Consider the following 27,093-nt stretch of genomic DNA (forward strand, 5'->3'; position numbering starts at 1 on the left):
ATACCAACTCAAATGTTTTAGCTCAAATCTTACTCTCCATTTTTGTTGCACCGGTAGTGGTAGGTTGAAGTTGTGAGGGTCTTTAAGTTAGCGGGAGAGAGTGTAAACAAATGGATAATGGGAAATGGAGGCAGGCTTATTCCAAACCAACAGTTTTGTCCAGAAGTCAGAGGCAAATTTTTGTTGAACTCCTCCTGCTCTGCAGAAACTGTCCAAAAAAATGACAGGCGTCTTGATTTTGGCAAAACCAAAACAATAAAACAGCATCAGCATAATCAAAATACCACTGGGAAGGCTTTTAAAATAGATCAAAAGATGACTGGCGTGGGACTTTAAATGCAACTGATTCATAGTAAATTATTTGGTAATGTGTTCAACTTTAAAGTGACAGTAGAACCAGTCTTGATAAAACTCACACTCTTTTAAATATTTATTTTCTCTTGAGCAACCTTTCAAACTAAATTGCCATACTCCCCATAGTTCCCCGTCTTCTTCTTTTCCTTCCCGCTTTAACTTTCAGGGGCAGCCACAACAAATCAGTGTAATACTGTAGTTCTGATTTGCATACTTGGTTTGGCAAAGACTTAATGTGGGATGCCCTTCCTGACAGAACCCTCTATATTTATCTGGACCTTGCTTGGGCCCCCTTTTAACTACATTTAAGTACTGACAAGGAATGTTTGTCATGTTCCAAAAAATATAAATATAATATTGCCATTATTTGGTCAGTATGTGACTAGCAATACCCCCTTGGTCGAGAGTGTTTTTTTTTTGGTTATGGTGTGATATTTTTATGTATGAAGTCACTCGTCTACCTCTTGATGTTATCTGTCATCTAAGGAAAGTGAAAATGAATTTCTCCCTGAGGGACAATTAAAAACAAGTCTAGTCGTGTTAAAATAACCTTTTTTTCTTACTTTTCTCTCTTATGCTGTAGTAAAAGATTTTTGAAAGGTGTTTCCTGGTATGCACAAAAGGCTTACATGATATGCAAAATGAAAGATTTTGGTTTCCTAAACAATAATAAGCTCAAGTATTTAATCTAATTTGCTGTTGTTTTAATTATCTTTCCTTAAATGAAATTATCCCTTTTCTTGTTTCAAAAATGTGTTTTCCCTCATTTTATTACTCTGAATTGAATTACAAGTTTAAAGCAACTTGAAGGAAAACACTAATAAAACATTCAGTAAAATAAAGTTTTCTACTATTATTAAAGTTGTTTTTAATCAAAATGTAGTTAAAACATCAAACCTCAGGGTAGTATTATTTTTCAGCTCATTACTTAGTTTGGCCAGCAGATAGCACCATCATTTTGATCAAGATGCGTTCTAATGTCTCACGTAAAAGGCAACATTTCCCTTTGAACAGGTCGGCTTTTACAAACTAAACATTTTGCAAATCAAATCTTTGTGCTCACTGGGGACACTACCTTCACTTTTTAGTCGTTTTGTAATCCAAACCTACACAACCTGACGTGTGTGTTGAAGCGAACCTAAATAATGCAGATTTTTCTGACACACTTGAACGCAGCGCTGTGTTGTCATTGTATCGAGACGTCAGCGTCGCTGGAAGGTAACTTCGCAGAGTTTACACTGCAGCTGCTCAACAAGGTGGGAAGCAGACCGACCTGGTAAGTTCATGTTTAAAATGTTAACTCTGTTTTGAGTTTTTTATTTAAAAAAGAAAAAAAAAAAACACGTGCTCCCATCGAAATAAGGACCCGCCTGCTTTTCTTATTTCCTTTCTTTCTTTATTTCTCTTTATATGTTATTTCGATTTGAAATGCTTCTCTGTTTGCAAAGTGTATATATATTAAATGTATTTATTGATTGTCTTTTTGCTTTCCATTATCATTTGTTGACTTCTTTCCTCTGTTTCTCTCAGTTCTGCTTTCAAGGAAACCATTGAATAAAATGTTGAGCAGTTGGTCAGTCATGTGTCTCTGGATCCTTCTAACAAGTATCCCTCTGTTCACATCTGCAAAATCTGAAAAGGAAAGAGCGCTGGAACTGATGAAAGACTCTCCTCTGATTGATGGGTAATTTATATTTTACTTAACCCCCTTCTCACTTGTGCTAAAATAATGAGAAAAATTCTTATTAATTCTTCTTCTTTTTTTTTAGTCATAATGATCTTCCTCTTAAGATCACGATCCACTATAGAAACAATCTGAGCAGGGTTGACCTGTATAACATTAATGAAGCTGCCACTGATATCTCTCGTCTGAAAACGGGACATGTGCAAACACAGGTACTTTACATTTTGTGGCATTTTAAACGACATCTTTCTTTGAATGCATCGGTTTTGGTTAAGTGGGTGGAAAAAAAGAAAAGGGAAACAACTCAATGAATGTTCCTGTTGCTTTTGTCAGATGTTTGCGGTCTATGTTCTGTGTGGAGCCCAAGGAAAAGATGCTGTGAGGCTGACTCTGGAACAAATAGATCTGGTGAAACGCATGTGCAATAAGGCCCAGGACTTGGAACTGGTCAAGAGTTATGATGGTACAAGAGGACACAGCTTCTTTATTATAAAACAACAAGTTCCTTTTTTTTCTTTTAATTTATTTATGTCATTGTGGCTTGTGATGAACTGTAGTAAATGAGTATCAGAAAAGCTCTGAAATTGTTAATAGCTGGTTTAAATTAAAACCTTTTCCTGTACTGATGTTTGTGGTTCTCTCTTTGCCCCTGCAGACTTGATCAGTTCTTCGATGAAACATAAAATAGCCTGTCTGATAAGTATAGAGGGGGGTCACTCCATTGACAGCAGCCTTGCAGTCCTGCGGATGTTTTATGACCTTGGAGTCCGCTCCATGTCCCTCACACATAACTGCAACACTCCCTGGTAAATGAGGACGCCTTGTAAACGAATCGTTATAGATGACTACTATTTTGGCTTAAATTTGATCATTAATTCCATGATTCAATCTGATGAGAGTTTGTTTCATTAAATGTTCTGCATTTTAAAAGGTTGATATTGTTTTTTTTCCTTGCAGGGCTGAAGCCGCCACAGATTTATATAATGTGTTTCAAAGGGAGAACAACAGCCTAACACAGTTTGGCAAGGTAACTTCTACTTAAATGTCAACAATTTACTATTAACAGCTATTTGTCATGTTCTATTCAGATTTAGTTGGTGAAAGTGTCAAGTCATTTTAGAGCAAATTGCATGCGTCTTCCACTTTGGGCTGTTAAAAGTCACTTTTTTTAATGTTGCTAATGTAATGAATTTTTATGCAAATCATCCAGAAATAAATAGGAATTAAAGGGCTTTATATAGTGTCAACTTTAAGCTTATAAGTGTATAATCTTAATTCCTCACCAAAAAAAAAAACACCCCTTAAGGGCTATTTTGATCCATTCACTCATTTCTGAGTAATAGCTGTGTTTCCATTACACATATGCACAAAACTTCATTGAAGTTCTAGAAGTGGTGACAACACAATTTCACAACAACACAGTTTCCATTAAATCATGACTATGCTAATAAGCACGAACCAACTCACGCCATAAGTCATTAAAAAATGATGATGGTGATGGATGAGAACACAAACTGATTTAATGTGATTCACTAAACGGAATTTAGGTGACATCACAGCAGTGTTGCAAGCGCCCGTGCAGTGCAGCTAAACCATTGACAGTCGCAGATGAGCAGCAGTATTAAAACAAATAACCATTCTAATGATTAATCAGCTGGACCCTACTTTCTGTTTGAAAACACAACAAGATCCATTGAAGTTTCTGTCTGTCAAAGGAGACGTCTGCGTCTTATTCAGGCTGAAACGTGCAAAAGCGCGGCTATATGGATGAAGCGATTATGAGGAAATCTTGGTTGGTGATTTTCTGGTGGAATTCCATTTGACGCACAACTTATACTGAGCTGTGGGACCTCTTGTGGTGCCCGCTATGCAGGACTCAGGGTGGCCACTTCCTACTAAGACGCACATTTATTTGTGTTTCCATTGCAGTTTTGTGAAAACTTTTCATCTCGATACGCCCCATAAACCACCTCCTCTAAGCGCAAAAAAAATGTTTCAATACACGCAAGTTTTTTTTAAATTGAGGTGTTTCTTTTAGGCAAATTTATTATTGAAAATGTAATTTGCGCAATTTTATAGTTAATGAAAACCTAGCTAATGTGGCATAGATAAGTGAGGAACAGCCCCTTCCAGGGAGAATCTACTCTGCCAGCACCACACCCAGGCTAACACAAACCCACTTTCTCCGCTGAGCTAGTGGTGATTGGTCAAACGATTTATTTAACCCTTGTGCTATCTTAGGCATGTTTACATAAAAAAAATAGCTGTAAAATACACATTTCGAAAAAAAAAAGTCATTCTTTAGTGTGCCAAAGCCAATATGTTATCATGTATATGGATATATTTTACTGTGAAAGCTTAAAAAAACACGATAAAGACCCTTTAAACATGACTTATTTCCTTGTGGTGAATAGATAGAAATCTGCTGCTGAATATTTAGCGGAAGCTACAATCATCCCAATAAAACTTGCAAAGTTTTTCATACAGTAGCATTATTCAGCAGCATAAGCAGATCTTTGTATTGCTTTCTCTATCAGGCTGGTCTTCACTGCTGTGATATTGAGAACTTCCTAGTTAGATTTTTGCATGAGACTGTTTATAAGCCAGTGCATCTAAACATCTACTGTTGCTTGATGACTTCCTCTTTCTCTGTGATGCATAAATGCCTCCTCAAATTGTTTTTAAACATCTTTTTCAGGCGGTAGTGGAGGAGATGAACAGATTGGGTATGATAGTGGATCTCTCCCATTCTTCTTGGGAAACAGCCTCGGCCACCCTGAAGCATTCCAGGGCACCAGTTATTTTCAGTCATTCATCTTCCCACTCCATTTGTAATCACAAACGCAACGTACCTGACTGGCTGCTGCGTGAGCTGGTAAGAAAGCAAAACTACTCAGTCATTCAGTGGCTGTGCACATATGAGTGAATTATTCACTTGTCCCTTTAAGAATTAATAGTGGGGCACTTGTGAAATATTTCATTTAATAAAAAATAACCAACAACTTAGTCGTATGGTAAAACTGATTAAAAAAATCTTATCTGTGAGTTTTTAATTTGTAGCTTTATTTTAACCATAAACATGCATTCTTTCATACTTCAAAAACAGACATAATCACAATTTCTAAACACTATCTTTAATTAAAATATTAATTAATTAAATATTATCCCCCCCATGACATTTTTTTAATAAAAAAAAAAAAAACATTACCAGAAGTGTTTTAATTATGATAACCAAAATCCCACAACCTAAATGTATTGAAAAACCATTTTTTATATTGATCTGAAGCCTCCTCTGAAGCCAAAATCTCCTCTGAGGGGGCGTGGCTTTTTTCAGCTGAGCTGAGGAGCTCCATCCCTGATCCCCCCTGTCTGATTATCATAGATCTGTGTCTCGCTAGCATAAATCTTCACCGCTGCTACATAAAAAAGTCAAGCAATATCAGTAATGTCCAGCCTTATGGTTTTGACCCGGATGTCAGCTGGACGAGGAAGTGAAGATCTTCATAGACAGAACTTCCTCCAAAATCCTGATTCTTTCTCCTTCCAGTTCACCAAAGACTCTTTTAGCTAATTCTCCAGTGTTTATTGGTGTTGCTGTGATCAATACATTCAATCATTGGTTTCTCAGAGTTCTTGATAAAATAATGAAAGCTAACATCAAAATGCTCTTTCATTGATTTACAATCCTTTCCAACTGCTGTCAAATGAGCCGCCGTTCACATTTCCGTGGTCACATCAAGAAGCTCCGTGGAGTCTGGTGGAGATTTTCCAGCGTTCTCAGTCCTGCTACTGTAAAGATTATGTGAAACTCACACAAAAAAAATCCAGTGACAGATGATTTGACCACAGAAATGCGAACGGCGGCTCATTTGACTGCAGTCAATGTGAAGATACCATCTTCTCTTCTCCAGAACCTGAACTAGACACTATAGGAACAGATGAGGGTTTACTGCATGTGCAGCAGAGCTGTTTTGATGTAAAGAAGATCATTAATTCAAACAGAGTCTGTCCAAGACAGTTTGATCGACAGTGATTTAAAAAGAGAAATACTTGGAAATACAAAAACAAAATGTTTTCTTATTACATTTGTTCTCCTTCATAAGAAAAATGCCACACACACATGTTAAAAACTCAAAAAACATGATTTCCATCAGAGGGGAACTTTAAATATCTTTAACAGGACAATTTGTTGGTATTTTTGTAACAAATCAATGGAAAAAAATAATTTACCTCTCAAAATGCTACATTTGTGAGATGAAAAAGTTCATACAGTAATACCCGCAAGCAGTCAGAATCTGAGGAATTTTCATATTTTCCCCTCTTTAAGGATTTCCCTTTTGAAACAATAGCGTTTGAGTGAACTCCACCCATTCAAGCACAGATTTCTTTCATATTTGCCAATGTCATCAGAAATAAGAACACAATTAAGTTTTAACGGAAGTCTGGTACAAATGCCACATTTTGATAAATCTAACTTTTTCTTATCAGATTGTTGTTTTCAGAGGAGGCAAGAAAAAGGGTGACTTATAAAAGCAGCGGCACACAGATACACATTTTATATACAAGTCATGCTCTGAAACAGATTAGTCTCTCTGAAGTAGTAGAGTAAAGTGCAAACAGGCAGCATAACAAAGACTGGACAGCTGCAGTCATTGTATGCAGGAAAGAGAGAGGAAGGTAGGGTATGTCTTTGTATGTCATCTGGAAACAAGAAAATAAAAGAATTTGAAGCTTTTTTAGCTTAAAAACGAAGACTGCAAAAATCAGAACAGAAGAATCCACCAGAAGATGAGAGTAGAGGTGGGAAAAAACATTTAATAACTTGTATGCTAGTTTGGATACTAGTGGAGAGGAGGAGTTCTACAGAATCGTGAGACAAACAGGCAGAAATGTGAAGAATGTGCTGCAGGTTAAGAGTATTAATGAGGAGGATGGTGAATGTGATGACAAATGCCTCTTAAGTGTAATTGAAAGATAAAAGGAATACTTTAAAGGTTTAAGGAATAGGGTGACTTAAAGGGAGTACCGACTTTTTAGTAGCCTTTTAAAACGGTTAAACTTTAAACTTCTTTTAGTTTTGGTCATCACTATTCATGTATTTAATGGTATATAATGGTTTTATTGTTTCTTTTTGTTGTGCAACCTTTAGGCACTATAAATATGCTATAGAAATAAATGGATATCTATTGTGGTGGAGCAGGAAGATCATTAAGATTGAAGTGAAGATGATTTATTCAGTACAATATGTAGACTTTATATAGTCTTACATGTAAGCACATTATTTGCAGTAACAACGAGGAATGGAAGAGAAGTTATCATCATGTTTTATAACAATTTAATGACTGCCCTTTGGCTGACGTAGTTTTCTGATATAATCAGTTAGTTAATTTCCCCGTTGTTGCAACACATGTAAACACGTCATTATGGATACAAGTTCATTCAAGAAAAGTTCATCTGGAAAATGGTTTAATAAGTTTGCGAGAGCAGGAAGCAAGTAAAGGAAAATCTATATGATTTTACTTGAAAAGAAGAGGAATAAAACTATTTTTAATTTTAAACTTTTATTTTGGCTCACTGAGCAAGACTTTAAATTTATAAGTTAAGCAGTAAATGTTTTTTTTTAAGAAATTATGCCTTATGTTGCAAAAAAGAAAGCACAATAAATAAATGCTAATGTAGTATCAGCAGAAACCCGTGGAACACATATCCTATCAAATAAAATGGGAAATACTTTTAATCTTTCTGAAAGTAAAAAACATTTACAAAATGACAGCAGAAGAAATATAAGATCATACACACATTTGAAACTAAACTTGGAAACATGAAGGAAAATATGATGGTAAATAAGATTCTGTCCACCTGGCTTTTTCATCAGAACCATGGTATGACAGACAGACATTTAGCATTGTTCTAAAAATAGAATATTAAGTCATAGGAAGTCAGAAAATGGAAATGAGACATATACAAACTAGACACAAACAAGGAAACCAACAAGTTAGTAGAAGCGAGAAATATGAAAGGGTATTTGTAACCCTGACACTTGAATGTATTAGTTTAAAGACCCACTCCAATGAAGTTTGTGTTTTTGTCGTTTTTAACATGTTCTTTATACATCTTTCTCATAATAGAAGATATGTTTAAAATTACTTGGGATTATAATTGTGTTTCTGAGTATTTCTTTATTCAAATTGGGTTGGATAAGGAACAGATAGAAACCAGATGTTTGAAAAAGCTCGGGTTTGTGACGCAGCAGCTGACATGGGTGGGGCAAAGTCTCCTTTCTTCACTACAATTCTGATGCATCCACTTGCAGACAAACAGATCAGTTTAAGTCATAATTTTCATTGTCTGAGGTGGAATCTGGATCAAAACTGTATGGCTGCATTTTTATTTTTTTTGCTATGCTAATGTTAGCCTTGGGTTGTGAGGTGCTATACTATAAGCCAAGGCCTACCTGTTTTCCAACCAACCGTCCATTGAAGCTCCTTATTGACTAAACACACCTGATCCAGGTAATCGGTAGCAGATGAAACAGAATTTCTGGAAAACCAGCTGTTGGCCGGCCCTCGAGGCCTGGCTTTGGACACCCCTGCTATAAGCCATAGTGGGAGAGACTGTAAACAAAGGACTACTAGTGGAGCTAACTTTCACACCGACAGTCTCGCCCACAACCCAGAGGAACATTTGTGATGAACTCCTGCCACTCTGCAGAAAAAATGTTTTAAAAAGATCACAAGCTTTTTGATTTGGGCAAAAAAACTGCATAATCATAATTATATGACTACTAGGAACAATTTTAAAATGTAAAAAAAAAAATACCATTGTTGTGGGACTTTAAATACACCCAAAATCATTTATGTGGATGAATGGGAGAGTGTCTGCTCGGAGAGTGGGAGACTATAACTTCAAGACTAAAGTTACCCTAAATAATAGAACAGAAGCCTTTTTAACCTCTTAAAATGCAAGCTAATATTTAAACTAACCCTCTACACATGTAGCCACAGGGCCAATGTTAAGCATAGTTAACTACTATGGTAATATAACCCACAATGAGATGTCAAGGCATGTGGACGGCAGGTCTTAAGAGACTAAATGTCATATGATACATGGATTTATATTTAAATTAAAGAAACACATAAAGCATAAAAAACGCATTCTTATAGAGTAAGTTACTAATAGTAATTTCTATAGTAGACTGTACAGCTTCTCAATAAGAAGCAAGAGGCAGCCTGTTCTTTCTTTACTGCACTCTTTACAGCCTTTTTGCCTGCAGCAGTGCATGCCAAACCATTCTGTCATACATGTGTGCTTGCATGATAGGGTCTGACCGTTTGATCTTACAGTAATGTTGCTGATGTTGTGTGAAGCACTTGCCATTATTGACCTGAGGATGGAGTTAATAATACAGTGTGTTTCAAAGAAACATCAAGATCAAAGTGTTTGTATCCTAAAATGCAACCATTGACTTATCTTCTGATTCAAGGTTACAGATAACCTCCCCTTCAAGGGCCACTTCTCGTACAGGCGGGGTATGACAGCTTTAATGTTTTTAGGGGCTATGCTGTCTGGGGAGAATTCCTTTTGTAAGGTCTCCCATACTAGACTATGGTTAATTAGATAGTCAAACTTATAATGACAGTAATACCTAGAAGATTCTGTATGGGTGGACAGCCTCCCAGTACTAAACCCTAGCAATGTTTTGTAACTGGACTGTCCCACTTTGGCCATAATGAACACCATGGTTGAGCACAAAGGTGTCCTTTAGTCCATCTTGTCACCCAAAGAAAGGCATTAAATGATCAACTTCATAGTTGTGTCATGTGACCATTGGCTGTGGGTCTTGGTCACATGGTAAAGAGAGAGGCAAAGCTTGAAACAGCTCCTGGTGAACTGAATTTGCTGATGAAGGAGGAACCCTGGCAGAATTGGCAAGCCCAGACATATTGCAAGAGTCTATTGGGAAAGTTGTGCCTATTATAAGAAACACCGTTAACTCCCACATTCAAGAGAATGTTGAGGTAGGGTGGAGACATTGAGTCAGAATAGACAATAATTTCCTCCTCTGTTATCAATGCAGCTGTTTAATGATGTGACAGTTAGGTCTGTGGTTCCTGTCTGGGGGCCAATCTACAAACCCGTTAATGGTTACCAGAAGTACATTAAGGAAGGCTTTTAACTGAGGAAGCAGCTATTTCAAGTCTAATTGGCTTGTGGGACCCCTAAGGCAGTTGGCAGTCCAAGCTGCTTGCAGTGTGGCCAGCTGTAGAGTTCCAAACTCAGATCTGGGAGGAGTTCTGGAAGACCATGGAGAAGGACTATTGGCCAGCCTTGAAGAAATTCTGGCAAACCATGAAACGCCTCAAGAGAGATAAACATTTATCATCTAATAATCTCTAAAGTGCTGCTGTTGACCTTGACTGAGGACAAAAAGTTGAAGAAATACATTTAGTGATGCAATCAAAGGCGTCACCCTAAAGAAGTAGAGTACACAGGAGTAGGCCGATGAATCACCCGAGCTGTTCTAGATTTTTTTAAGTTAAGAAAGCATATGTCTTGTTTAATGTGTTAATGCAGATGTTCTGTTTTAGAAAAAGAAGAATGGATTAATTATGGTGAATCTGTACAGCAAGTTCATCTCCTGTGGTAAAGAAGCTAACATCTCCGATGTTGCTGGTAAGGCATTTGTCTTTAACAATTTAGTTTGACACCTAAAAAAATCCAATCAATGATAACTAATTAATGTATTAAATTGATTCAATGTGTTGTTTCACCTCCCTGACAGACCACTTTGACCACATAAGGAAGATCATTGGAGCTAAATCGATAGGAATAGGAGGAGACTTTGATGGTGCTGATAGGTAAGAAAAGCTCTTTTTACCTTACAGATATGGAGATAGTTTTCTTAATCTGACTTTAATTAGCTGCTTTATGATGATATTTCTTTAACACTTAGTTCAGCACTTTTGATGTTGTAAAAGCATCTTGTATTTTACTTCATCATACAGGACACAAGGCTAATTTGACAAAACTGTCTAGGATTAAGTCAAAATACATCAGGACAAGTCTGATTAGTTTATTTTTATTTCAAAAACTTGTAAGGTTCCAGTTTGTCAAACTGTGTCAAAAAAAGTGAGAAGTGAGAACTTGAAAAAAAAGGTCAGACGGGTTAAGTTTAAAATACCAAAGGGAAGCACTATTACATTGCTTTACATGGCTCATACCAGAACGCATTTTATTTTTAACCTCATGTGGACTTTGTTCTTTCATATTAAATATATTTCACCGCCTATCTAACTCACTTTCTCAAAAAAGAGAAAGAAATTGAGAAAAAACTAATTCCAGATGACTTATTAAAAACTATTCCTGCTATGAAACCATGCTGGATCAATGAGTCTTCACAGAAATCACACATGGCTTATTATTTTAAAGTTAACTTTACAGGTTTATTACTAAAGATATATTTAAAAGCCTTTTTCTTTTATTTTAAAATGATGATGTTTTCTATTACAAAGGTGTGCCAAGAGTCACGGCCTCTCCTTATCTCTTTTCTGCTGTATTTTAGGAGTTATCTCATTCTTTAGAAAACATTGTTTGGATTGGTTCATTTGCAATGCGATGCAACAAGGGCACTGTTCACTTCACATATTTATACCTGCCTACAAATAAATTTAATACCATGAAATCTTAAAGTGTTTTTAATATGTTCTTCTTGTGGCCTTTTTTGATTATGGAGGTTATGCATAAATACAAATAAGCTTAATAAATAGCATTTGTTTATTCAAATCAGTGTGAATCAGGAGTAGACAAAAAAATGCAGTCAAACAAGCTTGTAGTAGTGATGTTGAAGTTTAATCTGCAACAACTGTCCTTCCTACAACTCGGAGGAGAATTTCTAATAAACTATACAGCTTCTCTGCAGAAGCTACTGTATATCCAAACTTTTTTTCTGTTGTTTTTTGCCTAAAAACTATATAATCTTAATTAAAAGGGCACTGGAAACACTTTTAAAATTTATCAAAATATGATCAGAGTGGGACTTTAAATCAAGTTCAGGTAATTGTTATACAATTTGCATTTTAAGAATATATTTTTATTTATGAGAACAGAGTAGATCACCAATTTGAGAAATTAGACTCATATCTGTAAACTATGATTTAAGTCTTAATTTAAGGAATATAAAAGGCTTTAACTTAAACCTCAGAAAAGGAATTGTCTATTTATGCCTGTAATTTATATTAAAACAAATTGTTAGATAAATTATTTGTTGATTGACTTTGTTGCTGCCACAGTGGCTCTTGTAGGGTGGGTTCCACATTGCACTGGCAAAAATACTTTCTGATTTTTCTTTTGTTAAAAAAAGAAGTATTTTATTCGAACAGAAGTTATGAGGATTTGCAGTTTAAAAATTGTGTTCCTCCTCCCTGTCACGGTCTTCACAAAGCTAACTGAGAGCTACACCTGAGGTTGCAGGTGAGTCATGAACCAACAAATCCAAATTAAAAACATGCAAATACAAATAATCTAGTGTATAATATAATATGGTCTTAATGTTGTAAATTGGACATAATTGCAAATTACTCCAGCAGTCTATGCTTTACTTGTTATTGATAAAGACATGTTCAAAACACAGCAGATAATAAGAAGTTTCTGTAATTTGTCTAATTTTAATATCTAAAGATATTTTACTTTTCTTTTTTAATATTTTTTTTTACAATTGGATTGTAGGTGAACTGTATTATTGCTGATGCAATAACAAAAAGAGTTCAACTTTAATATGGGTTTTTTACAGAAGCACAATTAAATCTGTGCAAATAACATGCATCCCTTTTTTAAACTTTATTCAACGAGAATTCATAAGCAAAATTAATTATTTTGCAAAATAATTATTCTTAAAACAGACTACCTTCGTGAAAACACTTCTAAAGGCATTTATTTTACAATGTTCTTGCACTATTACAAAGCTACTTAATTGGAAGATAGTGATATTTTTAAATGAAAGATTTGAGAATTCATTTCATGATCATTCTGCTTTGAATCCCAGCTTTCCTCAGGGTCTGAAGGATGTGTCCAAGTATCCTGCCCTAATCGAAGAACTCCTGAAGAGGAACTGGTCTAAAGAGGATCTGTCTGGTGTCCTCCGAGAAAACTTCCTGCGAGTGTTCAAGGAGGTTGAGAATGTGAGTTTGTAAAAATAAGTCACTTTGACACCACTAAGTTATTTGCTCTAAAAGTTAATAGATGAACAATTTTGGCAGTATGAGTTTATTTCTTGATAAATGTGCCTAAACAGTTTTTGTTTCCACGAGAACACTTTTAAAACTTCTGAGTATTAACTTGATTTCCAATTATTTTTATGTCAATCTTTTTTCATTATTATTATTACGATTGCACTGAGCTCATTGTACCCGAATGTATTCTCATTCATTGTATTTAAAGGAACCATCTTTTTAAAAAAATGTTCTGTATTATGCCCCATTATCTCTTTTCATTCATGTTTCTCCCTTTAGGTTCGTGACAGCAGCACCAAACAGACGCCCAGTGAAGAGCAGATTCCCCCCAAAGAAATTCACAATTCCTGCAGACTAGACCTCGAAAACCCAATTATTCCAGTGGTCCGGAGCTCCACGTCTGGAGCAAGATTCATTGTTCCTAGTTTGCCTCTCATCTCCTCACTTTTAGTCCTTTATAGCCTTTTTATGAATAAATAAACATCAAGAATGACAGCTTAGATATATATTTTATAAAAAAAAATTAAACAAAGGAAAAAAAAATTATGAAGATATTTTTTAATAACTATTTTATTAAATCAGTAATGAAGATAAAAAGCTTTAATCCTAAATCTGAAATATTTCAGAATCACTTGTCTATACTCCATTTAATGTCCTTTTTATATGTTATTGTATCATTTCACAAAGTGCCGCACAATATATATGTATATTTTTACATTTAAGTGTTTTTTAGTTTCTGAATTTGCTGCATAATCTTGATATAAATGTTCAACAAGGAATGTGTTAACACTAATAAATAAAATAAAACTTTAAAAAAGTAGATTGAGTTTGTATCTTTGAATTCAATTTGTTTTATGGTAAAACCGTAAGTAATGAGTTTGTGTTTTTGCCTTTATTAAGTTTTCTTCTGTACACACAAGTATTAATTAATCCAAATCATCAGCATAGTACACTATTAGTCCTCAAAATGTAAGTAAATGGCTAGTTAATATGAGTCTTCTGTTTTTAATGACCTTTTAAAATACTTTTGCATCAATTTCAAACACTTGGGTTTTTCTTTTTTTTTTTATTTCATTATAGGCATCTTGTCTGGAACTTTCTTTTTTTTAACATTTACAATAATACATTTAAAAAACATACAAAAAATGGGTTCCTGCTTTGTACAAATCAGAGCCCAAAAACATTTTTGATACAGAAATTAAAAACACAATTCTCTCATTTCTACAGATTTTCTTTTACTCATGATATCAAAGTCTTAGCACTAGCAAACAATTCTTAAGTTGCTACTTTGTCAGAAAAAAAAACATAAAAAACACAACAAACATGCTGTTTTAAACAGTCGAGATACTAAGTATCAAAGAAATTAAAAAAGGCAGCCATAAGAAAGGCAATAAATAAAAATAACACTTAAAATTAACTTGCAAAAAATAAAGTTGAAAACAAATTTCAAGATTTTTAAATGCAGTCTCTGTGTCTCTTAAAAAATGTCCTAAATTGTGTAAGTAGATTTTTTTTAAGCCAGTTTGATTTCAGGGTTAATAAACAGTAACTCCACCCCAAACATTATGCACTAAAAACAAACTAATTTACTCTCCATAATTTTCTCATCACAGAAAACATAGTTATTTACAACTAAGATGTTGGAACGCCTGCCTAAAATGCAGGAAAAAGAAATAAATATTTTCAGAGAGATTTTGAAATATTACCGACCAGATGTTGGAGATTTCAATGCTCAACTAATCAAACTTTTGCTTTACCGCCTTCCTTAAGTTCAGGTTTATTCATATTGCAATTCAAATAAAAGATTGCATGTTAAACCTGCTCCAACTTGTTTTCATCAGAGAGAATTTAAATTCCCTGACATACAGCAGACACATCTCTCACTTTCAAATGCACTGTACTGAAAATGCAACCGGAAAGCCACAAAATGAAAGTCTAATTTGCTCAATTTAGTTTCGTTGTTTGCTTATTGTCTGGAAAACGGTCTGCAGTGTTCACATTCTACCTCAGTTGTTTCGTTTTACTCAACCAACAACTCTCATTTAAGCTAGACTGAGGTCAAACTAAATTAGTTAGTAAAAAAAAAATGCTGATTTTCTCACACACTAAAAAACATTGTGGGAGAAATTTTATTCAATTTTCCATTTTTTAAAGTGATAATTGTGAAAGAGATTATTGTTTTAAGGTAACAATGACCAAACAGCTCAATGCTAAATTTATCATCATTCTCATTAAAAGTATTTTTTTTTTTATTTAACTTGTCCAGCTGAGCAAACAGATGCAAGCTGAGAGCCTCTAGTGTTGGACAGATTTTACCGTCACAACAGGGGTTTATTAAGTATAAACCCCTGTTGTATTTCATGCTAAACTTTATTTATATTATGTTTTTTTTTTTTTTTTTTCAATTTTCATCCTTTACTTAAAGCTCCAAACTCAGAACCCACTATTTAGATGGCGATACTGGTTTCAGGTAGCATCTTCACAAGTTTTTTTTGTTGTCATTCTGGGCTCCATTTGCATGTTTTTTACATCAAATCAGAATTATAACTGAGGGGCAGAAATTGCTTTCCTCCTTCCTGTATTTGTGAAGGTTTGGCACAATTTCAACAAGGAAGATCTACCTCACTATGACCGGGTTTGTGCGTCACTCACTCAACCACTAGCTAACCAAAAGCCACATTTATATTTTTGCTTTTAAATTCATGGACGTTTATATCTCCACTCTATCGGCGGTTTTGATGGCCCTCCGCCACCTGGACTAATACTATATTACCGACTGGCCCTCAACTGGCCGTATCCATCTATGGTCCGAGCTTATCCCACCAGATAGTCTAACCGCAAAAAAGACTATGAACCATTTCATCCACTTCTTTGTATCACAAATACATCTTTGTTTATTTCCATTCCTTAGTAGTATTACATTTTGCCAATGTAAACACAGAACTTTTGGTCATTTTGAAGGTGCATGCCAAACGGGCACAAACTTCAGAAAAATGTTTTCCTTTGGTTAACTTTGTCGGGTTTTCAAATGTTTGCAGGAAGCCTCTCAACATCTGTTCATAATTTACTCTGATTATAGGATCTATTTACTCATAAAAAGCCTGTAATGTCTCAAGCTGGTGAGGCAAGCCTATTTTTAGATTTAAATGAGGGTAATTGCAGACTGAAATGCCTTCCTCTGTATTCAGAGATTTTATAAAAAGTAGATAAAAACCGGAAAAGAAGTGATAATCTACACTGTAAAAAGTGAAACATTGGATCATTTAACAAAAGTTTGTTACATTTTAAATAATTACTTTTCATCAACTTTGATGGTTTGCTCAACTTAAAAATTGAATATGATAAAAAACTAATATTTTTAGATGTAATAAATTAGAGGTTTTGTTAATTGATCCAATGTTTCACTTTTTATAGTGTATTTTATCTACATTTCCTCAAATCTTTTACGCTCCTCTGTATATGAATGTAGTTTGTAACTGTAGTTTTGTATATTAATGCTACATTGATCAAGTGTGAAACAATACAAAGATTATTATCAAATTAAATAATACTACACTTGGTTTATGAGTCAATGTCAAACAGATGTTTAGGTTATTCAACACATAATAACAGCATGCAATAAAATAAAACTTTACCACCATCCAATTCCCTCAGGCTATATTCATAAAACATGTCTTAACATCAAACCAGTGTGGTACAACCAGACATTCACGTAAAAAAATCATAGATTTTTTTTATAACAATTTGACCTATATATTTAAAAGAAGCTCATCCAAAGTACTTATAAATGTATCTTTTACTAAACTTGTTTGTATATTGCTTCTGGATTGTTTTTAATGTGCACAAGAAATCAAACTTTTGGTGAAAGCCAACATAAAAAGTCCTTTTCTGAATCCAAAGGTGCAAATGGAACACTTTTTTGTATTATAATAATTTTTGTACAAAAATATAGCTATTTTTCCCTCCGTCTGTAGCAAATTATGTTACACATTTACTGTAGCCAAATTGCTAAATGGACACATTTTTACACACTTTTTTTTCTTTTACATTTCTGTATCATATCTTTTAGAGTCATTAGTTTGCATAAAGTTTAAAATAAATGCATCTCAGTAGAACTACTGAAATGCAAAGCAGCTATTGGTTGCTGTTCTGAAAACGGACTGTGTCCTGATGCCGCTTCCCACGCCGCAGCTCCTCACGAATAGATGGTGATGACCTCCCGCCCTCCTCCTCTCACCAGCAGCACTCTCTCCAAGCCTTCAGTCAACACTTCCAAAAACTCCATATCTAGTTAGCAGATAGTTAAAGAGGAACTAAAACTCAAAGTCTCACACGCTTCACATCCACTGCAGTCACATGTGCTGATTTACATAGGGAAAAGATACAGTTTTCATCTCCGTCAGCGTTCCGAGGAGGTCCAGGCATGTTGAGCAGCACTAATCGAGCATCATGGGATTTGTTGACAATTACTTCATTCAGCTTCACCGCCGTATGCATTCTTCGCACGTTTGACTGATCCCTGTGAAGCAGCAAGCATTAGATTGTTCCTAGGAAGAAATTGAATGTATTTCTAATTGTACTCAAAGAGAATTTTCCTCACGGTTTGAGGCTCATGAGTTCTCGGAAATTCTCTGGAGCATTGTTCCTGTTTCTCCTCTCAGCCTCACACTTCTCTCTGGTCCACGTCATGTGAACCTTCTCTAAGGGAACGTCGACCTCCTCTTCCTCGTCTGAGTAGAGGCTGCCCATCCGCACCAGAGAGTGTCTGTCTTTAACCAGCTGGGCCTGCATGTGTCATCCGAATGTCAAAAACATATAGTCTGTGCTTATAATAGATGAAGAAGATGAAGATGACTCAGAGCATACCTCTCTCTGTCTTTCTGCACTGGAGAGCCTCATTTGCTTCAACATCTGGGACCTCTGCTCCATCATTAATGTTCGCTCGTACGTGTATGCAGAAATATCGCTGTCATCCTGAAATTCCATTGAACAAATGTTTTATGTAAATATCAAATCCAAATCAAACCTGTTTACTCAATGCATGTAAAACGTTTAAACATTTTTCCTGTTGGAGCTTCTGTGCTCAAACTTTTTCTTTCTTTTTCATGTTCAGCTATAGTTTCATGTTTTTCATGCTGAGGCGCTGATGCATCTAGAATCTTGCCCGGAGCGGAGAGAGTGTCTTTCATGCTGCAGCAGCAAGAACATCAGGTTTTACTTTTGATTATCCAGCAAACATGATTCATGTTTCCTCAATAATTGCCAAGACAAGCTACTTAACATTTAATTTCCTTTAAATAAAAGATCTATTGAGCGAGATTGGCTCTCACCATTTCAACAACCTCCACCTCCGCTTCTATTCTCAGCTGGTAGAGAAACGTGGCCAGGTCTTTCTTCATCTGGATGCTGTTGTCGTCCATCTGGGCTACTGTGAAGATGCGCATTTTGCATTTCCTCCAGACCTAAAATAAAACATACTTGTGTTTTTTTTCTGCACTATAAATGTCCTGTGAGCAGTCTCTTTTAGAACAAGATTTTCTTACTGACTTTGTGCTGTTTGAGCAGGAAAGGCAACAGCATTAGCATCCCTCCATCGTGTACAATCCACCACACATCGATGTTGCCATCTGTGAAGCGTTCGTGGTTGCTCGGGTAGAAGGACACATTTTTGGGCACCATCAGAGCCAGATGTGCAGCTGTGGTGCAGCGGACTGTGTCTAGGAAAAAAAATAAATGAAAGTACAAAAGCTAAAAAAATGATTCAACTGGGGCAGCGCAGAGTTGCATCATCCCTTATTTGGGTGTTCAACTATTACGTTGGAGGCCGAATAATACAAAATGAGTCCTACTAATAAAAGTCTTCCAGGCTCGAGGGTCTTCGCTCTGTCTCCAGCCGTAAGGCCAGCCCATCACCACAGTGTTGTGCTTCATCCCCCCCAGACCGCAGGACTGGATCAGGTGAACGATGCCCTCCCGCACCTTCGCTGCCACCACAACTTGGCAGAAACCTTTGACTCGCTCGATCTCCATCATATTCTTAATAGCCTGGAATTATTAAAAGAGACTAAACATTAAAACATCACCAATAACTGTTCGTGGGATTGTGAAAAGCTGAAGATATTCTGGTCAGAACTCCTCCAATTGATATCCAAGTGTTATCCCTTAGATCCCAAACTATGTATTTTCCATATGTATCCAAAAGATTTAGACATAAAAAAAAAAAACATAAACTAATAGATTTCTCTCCGCTACAGGCTAAATGGGTCATAGCTCTGAACTGGAGGAACATCCAGAGGCCAACCACTAGCCAGTGACCCTGGAAAAATTAACATATTCCTTATTGTGAGGGATAAGGTTGTAGAGTTTGATGAAATCTAACTCAGGATACATATTTTTAAATGAAAAATCTGTAAAGAATAACAATAGCTGTCCAAACTGCATCAGTTTTACAGTAAAGGGGGTCTTGTGTTCCGGCTATTGGAGGAGAGTAGGATAGTAAATGAGGAAAAGGTAAAAACAAAAAAAGGGGATGACTATAATTTGTTTTCTTTATTTGTTTTGCCAACTACATCTTTACTATTAGCTCAATTCTATATATATAATTATCATTATTTATATTTGTCAACGTATGTATGCATAGTATAGTTTACTGATATGCTAACATGTAGTTGTGTTGGGTATATTTGTGTGGGAAGGGTGTGTGTGTACTGTAAAGAGAGCAAAAATCAATAAAAAGTATGTAATCAAAAGGAAACAGCACCAACACAAGAAAAACTCAATAATATAATGAGTTTGGCAGAGAAAGTAGCATTTTTTATATTATTATTATTACTATGAAATTGTTTGTTTTTAATTAAGAGGTATTAACACTTTTACTATAGTCAATAGAGAGTTGTCAACTCAAGTTAATCATGACAGATGTGTTTATTTTATTTTTAATTCTCAAAGAAATAGTCTATAGAAAACTCTTAAAGCCTCAAATACTTTCTAATCTGACCTCAATGACCTGCCCTGTTTTATTTACTTAATACTCCCATTACAGTACTGTTAGGTCAACCACCCTACAACAGATGAGGGCCATCAAGAGGTACGGGTCGGAACTGTTTCCATTTCACATTAGAAACGCTAAAAATATCAGACCGGACCGCTCAGGCTAAAGCGCCCAAGCCACTGAACCCCACATAGCCCCTGGTGGTTATAGATTAGGCACTATATAAGATATTTACAATATAACCATAATAATGAGCTCTAGTAAAGAAAAATGAATGTCTCAATGAAGTTACAAAAAGTGCTACAATCAACTTCAGCACAGTCAGCAAAGCTGTGGAACAGAGAACAATGGTGCACGTTATGTGTTGCTCTCTAGAATTTACCTGTTCAGCTGCCTGCATTTCCCCAAAGCTGTCCAGGAAGTTACCCTTAATAACGGAGCCAACAATGGTCAGACCTTTTCCTGCCTTCAGCTGGGAGGCAAAAGTCAGCATCCGGGGGTATTTCACATGAAGGTCTTCATCGAGCTTCAGCAGCACTAACAACTGAGGTCTGTGGGGCAGAATGATCAATGTCAGACAAATTGAATTGAAGAAATTCAGTTTATTCATAATATTTGAATGTTCACTCCTTCAAAAAGTAACAGCCTGACATGCAAAACCTTTAAATATTTTCACTATTTTCTCTTTTGCCTCTACGTCCCTGAAAAAAATGATCTTCTTCGTATATCTACACATCTTCTCTCTCAAAGTCAGCAATAACTGCTGAGTCATTTTTCTGTTTTCTTATCAAAGTGCTTCATCTGCTATTTCCTCTGCATTTAAAACATAACTTCCTGTGAAGTGGAGGTTTGTTGAAGACAGACAGACTAAACTCTGTGGTAGTATTGTGTTGCATTCTAACTTGCTGGAACGCATACTTTTGGTGTTATTTAACTCCCACATGTGCCCCAGACATTTATTTACATTTTTTTTACACTATAACTTCTGCATTATCAATTCAACAAATTGCATCTATCTATAATATTAAGATAAAATCCCATTAGTTGTCATAGACCTAGGTTTGTGAGTGTTGTTCTCCACGTTTGACCCATCCCCTTGGGGAGTGGAGAGCTGCAGACACAGCCACAATCGGGAACCATTTGGTGGTTTAACCCCCAATCCAACCCCTTAATGCTGTGTGTCAAGCAGGGAGGCCCTGGGTCCCATTTTTAGAGTGGTATGACCTTCTCAGGGTGGACACTCTACCACAAGGCCACTGAGCTGGTCCCATTCTTTAACCAGATTCACTTTTAACATTTTTTTTTCATTTGCCCATTTGTTTCAACCAGTCATATTAGATTTATATTTTAACATTCCTCAAAGGCAAATTGTACTTTTAAACATTTAGCATTGACTGAAAAAAATGTGTTAACATAATAATGTGACTGTTTTATAGGTTATTGGGTAACAGAGAGGGAAGGCTGCATGTTTCTGCATAACTGAATCCAGATGTGAGGATATTTACTGCAAGACAGACTGGTTGCTTATCTCAGCAGCACATGGCATATGGAAGAGATCACAGGTCATGAAAAGTCTAAAGATTGGTTTGAAAATGAAAAACGGAACTGTACATCTCCCTAAAAGCTAAGGTTTTTCTTTTTATTACATTTACTTGGTATCCTTTGCTTGAAATATCTTTGTGTTTGTGTAACTGATGTTTTTGTGACGAGACGGTGTCTTCTGCTGTTGTGGTTGTACCTCCAGTTCTTGGTGTGTGGGGGACCGGCTTCAAGTCTCAGTAGAGCATAACGCGCAGCACTAAGGGATAGTCCTCTTATACCGTCCCCCCATTCCTTCTCTGCTCTAATTATATTAGTGAATAAAATATAGGAAAAGATAAGAGGAGAGATCACTCTTTAGAAGCTTTACTATAAAGACAAGCAGGTCAGAGGAACACTTCCAGAAAGGAAATATTAAGATACTGTGACATCGACTTCATACATACCCCTGATATTCAATGTACTTGTAGATCATCCCTGCGATGCCCATGGCTACAATAGCATAGTACCAGGAGGATATAAACATGAGTGCCAGACACATGCTCATGCCGAGAAATGACAGAGCCCTGTGGGAAACAAACAAAATCATACCGCCAAATGGAAAAAAGGATGAAGAAATGTATCAGAGGAATACAAGATGCAAACATGTGCAAACAGTGTCTCAACTTCACCCACCAGTGGTAATACTTGAACCTTGGCCTCCAGTTGGGTGTTCGTAGAAGAGTCTGAACTGCACAGGCTAAGTTTACAAAAAGATAGCACATCAGGAAGAACCTGTTGAAAAAGTAAATAGAAACAACAACTTGTAGATTGTTTTGCAGGATAGAACAGACAAAACTGGTGCAGGTGTTTAACATTGGCACGATAGAACTATTTAGAGTACCTGTATGTAGACATCCAAATACTTCATTAGGTTTTTATGTTGTTGTTTGTTTAAGACTATTAGAGGACAATTAAATAAAATGAGGCCCCTTTCCAATATTTATCATTAGTGTTTACCCAGTTTTTCTAAATAAACAATAGTGCCTTAAGGGTAAAATGTTGTGACACATTGTATATCTGCAGATAGATGCTCTGCTCTCAGATTTCTTATCTCCCCTACAGCTGCAGGTCTTTTAACTCATGCAGGTTTTTAAAAATGGAGAAAAAAAGGAAGTAAAGAGCCCCTATGACTCTGTTTAAACGGGGTCCCGACGTGTCAAAATCTGCTTGTGTGATGCAGTAAAAGCAGGGGGTTGTGCAACAATAATATTGATACACATTTTCTGTGGGATATCAAATACGCTTACATGGAAAGGATGGGAGCTACCATGTCCAAAGAGGCAATAAGTATCCCCAGCTCAGCTATGAGACCAGTTAGCAGCAATGCCCATGTTGGTTCTCCATTGGACTTTCCATGACCAAAGACCTATCAGAAAAAGAAAAAAAAACATTTCAAGATCTTTAAAGGCATACCACTGTGCTTATAGTTCTAAGAATGTGTATTATTGAAGTTAAAATATTTTCCTAATTCTTCTGGTGTAAGTCTTAATCCAGTACAGCAGATCTGCCATGACACACACTTTATGGGTTTTCATTTCTTTATATTTAAATGAAAATAAACAAAAAATGTTTGCTTCCAAGAAGGCAGCAATTATGCATTAAGTTGTAAACATTTAAGCCATTTTCGCTCTGTGATTTGACCTTCTTGTACATTTAGTAAAGCCAAATAATCTTGGTGTGACTAACAATGAATAGTTCATCTTTTGGCAAGTATCCAAGGTTTCTTATGAAAGTACTAAGTCTATAATTATTATTATTATTATTTTTTTTTTTTTTGAAAGATGAAGATTTCAGGTCCCTCACTCTAAGAAATGGAATGATGTTGTCCTTGGCAATAGCCTGTAAAAGTCTGGGGGCTCCAGTGAGGGACTGCAGGCCCGCTCCAACAGTGGAGAAGAAGGATCCAATGACAATAACCCAGGGAGATGGCCAGGAGAGTGTCCCCACTACAAGGTTCTTCTTGACAGCGTCTCCAAATCTGTAAGCAATGGGTAAATCTGAACTTTAATTTATGACCAATTTATCTTCCCCTCCCATTATTTTTTGCTGAAAACCCCCAAATTAGGGTAAAATGTGCAACGCATTGACTTACTTGTCCCTCAGAACAACTCCTTCAATGCAGGAACCAAACAGAACTACAGAACTTAAATCTAAACACAATAGTTTAAGGACTTTAAGATGGCACAAATGGGCATTTAAATTCATATTAATCTTAAAGGAAAAAAACATTTAAAGGAGAAGCTAGTTGAGAGGATACAAACAATTGTAGTAGTCGTAATAGCTAAGATAGTACCAACAGGAATGGACTTTTGAGCATCTCTGAGATCCCCGGATCTGTTGGAGCCTGCCATGATGCCTGCAGAAACAAGGAAGCATGCAAATCAAAAACACGCAGCAGTAAGAGGGAGAGAAAAAAAGAGACACAATGCCTCCTGGTGGCTGTTTTGGAGAATCATTTATCCAACACTTACTAGGATGTGAAAATGATAAATTAAAATGTTCCCCCCAGTATCTTTAAGGTTAAGCTACATTACCTGTGGCAGATGGAAAGAAGATTCCCACTAGAAGAGTGAAGGATGTGGTGATGTCCACCGAAACATAGTTGACAAAGTTCTCGATGGCACTGTGTGCATCCACCGACTGAAGCCCCGCCTTCTCCAAAATCTCCCCTTTCTGCAGGTAGTTGCCCCACATGTTATCTGTCATGCAAAATAAATATTATAAAAGTAAGTTTTTTTTCCCAAAAATGTATGTTTTTGTAAAATAAGTGCAATTGTGCTATTTTTGTTTCATTCATTGTAATAATAATTGTTTAAGATTGGCTGAATTAGCTAGATTTATAATCCCAATACAGAATACAGCATTTTATCTACTAATATGAGGGCTTTTCTGACAGAAATGTTAAGTAAAGTCTTATAATGTTTGTGAAATATTTCCTTTGTTGAATGATTTTAGCAGATAAACAAAAATTTGGAAACATAAAAAAAAGTTAGGTAGGAAATTGATACTTTCAATAACATGAACATAGGTTAGCAAGACACAGTAATCCACTTTGCAAGAAACAGACAAACATTAAATTCATAATTGTGTGAAAGTTCATTTTCTACATCTTTAGAAATCTCCGTTTGATTATTGAATTACTTGAAATGTTTCCTTAATAATCAGAAAAGTGTATTTTTACTAAACAACATAAATGCAATCTCCCTTTTTTAGAGTCTTAGCCATCCTTACCACTGATAATTCCACTTCCTAGTCCAGGAATGCCCTGAATCTCTGTCACATTGTTGTGGAGAAAGTAGTCATCACAATGAGTGCTGCTCATGTTCCCTGGCAGGCAGAATCTGTTCCACAGCTGGCTGGGCGCTGTAATGTTCCCACTCATTACTGTTTTAGCGCACACATCGAAGCCATCAAGCTTCAGAGTCCTGTTACCCAACATGCAGATCCTGCGGAAATAATGGCCAAGTTATTACTGTCTCAGTTACCATTAGCACCTCCATTAACGTCATCATAATCATAATGATACAGCTCTTATTTATTACTGGGGCCTATATTTGTTTTTTGGCTGTTTCCACAAATTGTCACTGACTGTCTCAGAATGATTTACAGCTTCAAAACAAGTTGAAATCATCCCGAGGGCTGCTAATTAGTTGCAGATGGGAGATAGAATTAAAAGAGCATGGCCTAAGAAACATAAAAGAGAGAACAATAACACAGAACAGTGTGACAGGGGCTTTCACATTTTTCAGTAAAAAGCTAAACCATTATAAATCATCATTGAGACGACAAATGTTTTGTTAATTTTTTTTAATGAATGAAGCTACTTACGGAAATTCTGGTGGATGAGTCATGGATTTAATTGCGCCAGCATAGATGGAGACAATTGAGATGATGACACAGGCCAGAAAAAGAGAAGCCAGCTTGTTGACATATTTGACTCCTACAAAAACTACCACCGCCATCAGGCTGAGGCACAGGGAGCCGTAGACCCGCATGTTGTTCAGCAGGGCGCTGTCACTGCGGAGGGGATCTGTAGCATGAAAGATGGCCGCCTGAGGGACCAGATATTTCTAAAAGGAAGATAATCAGAGCAAGTAGGTTAATGCATTTGCAGTCCATTCATAACTCGCATCACAGTTGATGAAAGAGCATAAAAGAGTGTGCATCTTGTGATTTTATTAATTAATGTATTAGTTGAAAATGAGGGTACATTGTAACCTTTTATTTGCCAAGGTATCCAACATTGTTTTGTTTCAGGATGTTTTTGTCTTTTCTTATTACAAATGCATATATTTTAAATCCAATATTTTCTCTGAAAAAAGTGGGTTATTCCAGATCTGACATTAGATTCCCCTAAAAAGAAGATAAAAGTTAGGCAATTTTCTTGAAATAGTACACAATTTCAGTACAAAAGTAATGCAAAAGTTTTATCAAATTTAAATAAAAATAAAAAAATAAAAGAAAATACAACATTAACATTTTAAAAATACATGTATTTACTGTAAGAGTGCAATATTTTAAACAAAGGCAATAGAAAAAAAACTAATTTTAGGGTGTGTACTTTAACAGTCAGTGAAAATCTAAGTTCAATGGCATGTTTTAGTGTGTTTAACAACTGCAGATTTAAGTAATTGTTAAAAAATCAACTGTACATCGTTTAAAACATATTTAAAGAAATTGATTTGAAAAGTGTCCAAAAAGCAAGTTTAAGTGGTTATTCAGAATACCATGCCCTCGAGTGTTTTAGCACTTTTTTGAGTTAATTCTAAACTTTTTACTTTTTTCTTTCACTGAGGACTGGTTGCCTTATTGATGATGGATGGTCATTACGGCTGTTCTCATTGATTGCATATTTCAGTTGAAAAGGGATGCAAGCTCATTGAACTCGCGTTGAGATAAGAAATGAGCAGCTAATTGAGTTGGGGAAATCGGTAGCTTTCAAAGCAGCAAACAAAACATGAGAATTATTGATGTTGCTGCTGATAAGATACACAAAAAAGGCTTTTCCAGCCTTTTTAAACTCAGAGTTCCAACAGCAAAGATCCTCTTAAGATCAATGAGACCATTCCTTTTGCGATACTTCACTCCACTCTCTTTTCTTAATGAACAACCACAGCATTCTTCCAAAGAGCTTTTCTACTGCTAGAAATGTATTCAAACTTCTAAAGTGCCAACAAGTCAATAACCTGCCAAGTTCTGCAGTGATAATCATAATCAAATCAAGGCAATTGAATGCTAAACTTGGTAACAACTCC

The 27,093-nt window shown here is 35.9% G+C and overlaps 2 protein-coding genes across 4 annotated transcripts in view; one reads left to right on the top strand and one right to left on the bottom strand.

Moving 5' to 3' along the window:
- Positions 1–1,316: 1,316 nt before the first annotated feature.
- Positions 1,317–13,789, top strand: dpep2 (dipeptidase 2). The gene is made up of 11 exons (XM_024295770.2): positions 1,317–1,630; positions 1,885–2,038; positions 2,124–2,250; positions 2,372–2,501; positions 2,694–2,844; positions 2,996–3,065; positions 4,737–4,913; positions 10,627–10,711; positions 10,821–10,896; positions 13,080–13,215; positions 13,546–13,789. The coding sequence occupies exons 2-11, from the start codon at positions 1,914–1,916 to the stop codon at positions 13,744–13,746; spliced, it is 1,278 nt and encodes a 425-aa protein (XP_024151538.1). The 5' UTR covers positions 1,317–1,630; positions 1,885–1,913; the 3' UTR covers positions 13,747–13,789.
- Positions 13,790–14,323: 534 nt separating this feature from the next.
- Positions 14,324–27,093, bottom strand: part of slc12a4 (solute carrier family 12 member 4) — a 29,448-nt gene continuing 16,678 nt past the window's right edge. The window contains exons 7-24 of one of the 3 annotated variants that reach the window (XM_024295729.2): positions 25,667–25,908; positions 25,070–25,284; positions 24,373–24,537; positions 24,096–24,194; positions 23,931–23,988; positions 23,642–23,816; positions 23,086–23,204; positions 22,472–22,570; positions 22,243–22,362; positions 21,996–22,100; positions 20,640–20,808; positions 19,116–19,311; positions 18,814–18,983; positions 18,597–18,728; positions 18,133–18,240; positions 17,867–18,051; positions 17,652–17,785; positions 14,324–17,553 (exon numbers count right to left, since the gene is read on the bottom strand). In XM_024295729.2, coding sequence (XP_024151497.2) covers positions 17,462–17,553; positions 17,652–17,785; positions 17,867–18,051; positions 18,133–18,240; positions 18,597–18,728; positions 18,814–18,983; positions 19,116–19,311; positions 20,640–20,808; positions 21,996–22,100; positions 22,243–22,362; positions 22,472–22,570; positions 23,086–23,204; positions 23,642–23,816; positions 23,931–23,988; positions 24,096–24,194; positions 24,373–24,537; positions 25,070–25,284; positions 25,667–25,908 — 2,583 coding nt within the window. In that variant the 3' untranslated portion in view covers positions 14,324–17,461. Of the gene's footprint in view, positions 17,554–17,651; positions 17,786–17,866; positions 18,052–18,132; positions 18,241–18,596; positions 18,729–18,809; positions 18,984–19,115; positions 19,312–20,639; positions 20,809–21,995; positions 22,101–22,242; positions 22,363–22,471; positions 22,571–23,085; positions 23,205–23,641; positions 23,817–23,930; positions 23,989–24,095; positions 24,195–24,372; positions 24,538–25,069; positions 25,285–25,666; positions 25,909–27,093 lie in introns of those variants that run through there. The other 2 variants (XM_036211244.1, XR_004947576.1) reach the window with 2 other exon arrangements.

This window comes from Oryzias melastigma, linkage group LG3, assembly GCF_002922805.2.
Source record: "Oryzias melastigma strain HK-1 linkage group LG3, ASM292280v2, whole genome shotgun sequence".
NCBI lineage: Eukaryota > Metazoa > Chordata > Actinopteri > Beloniformes > Adrianichthyidae > Oryzias > Oryzias melastigma.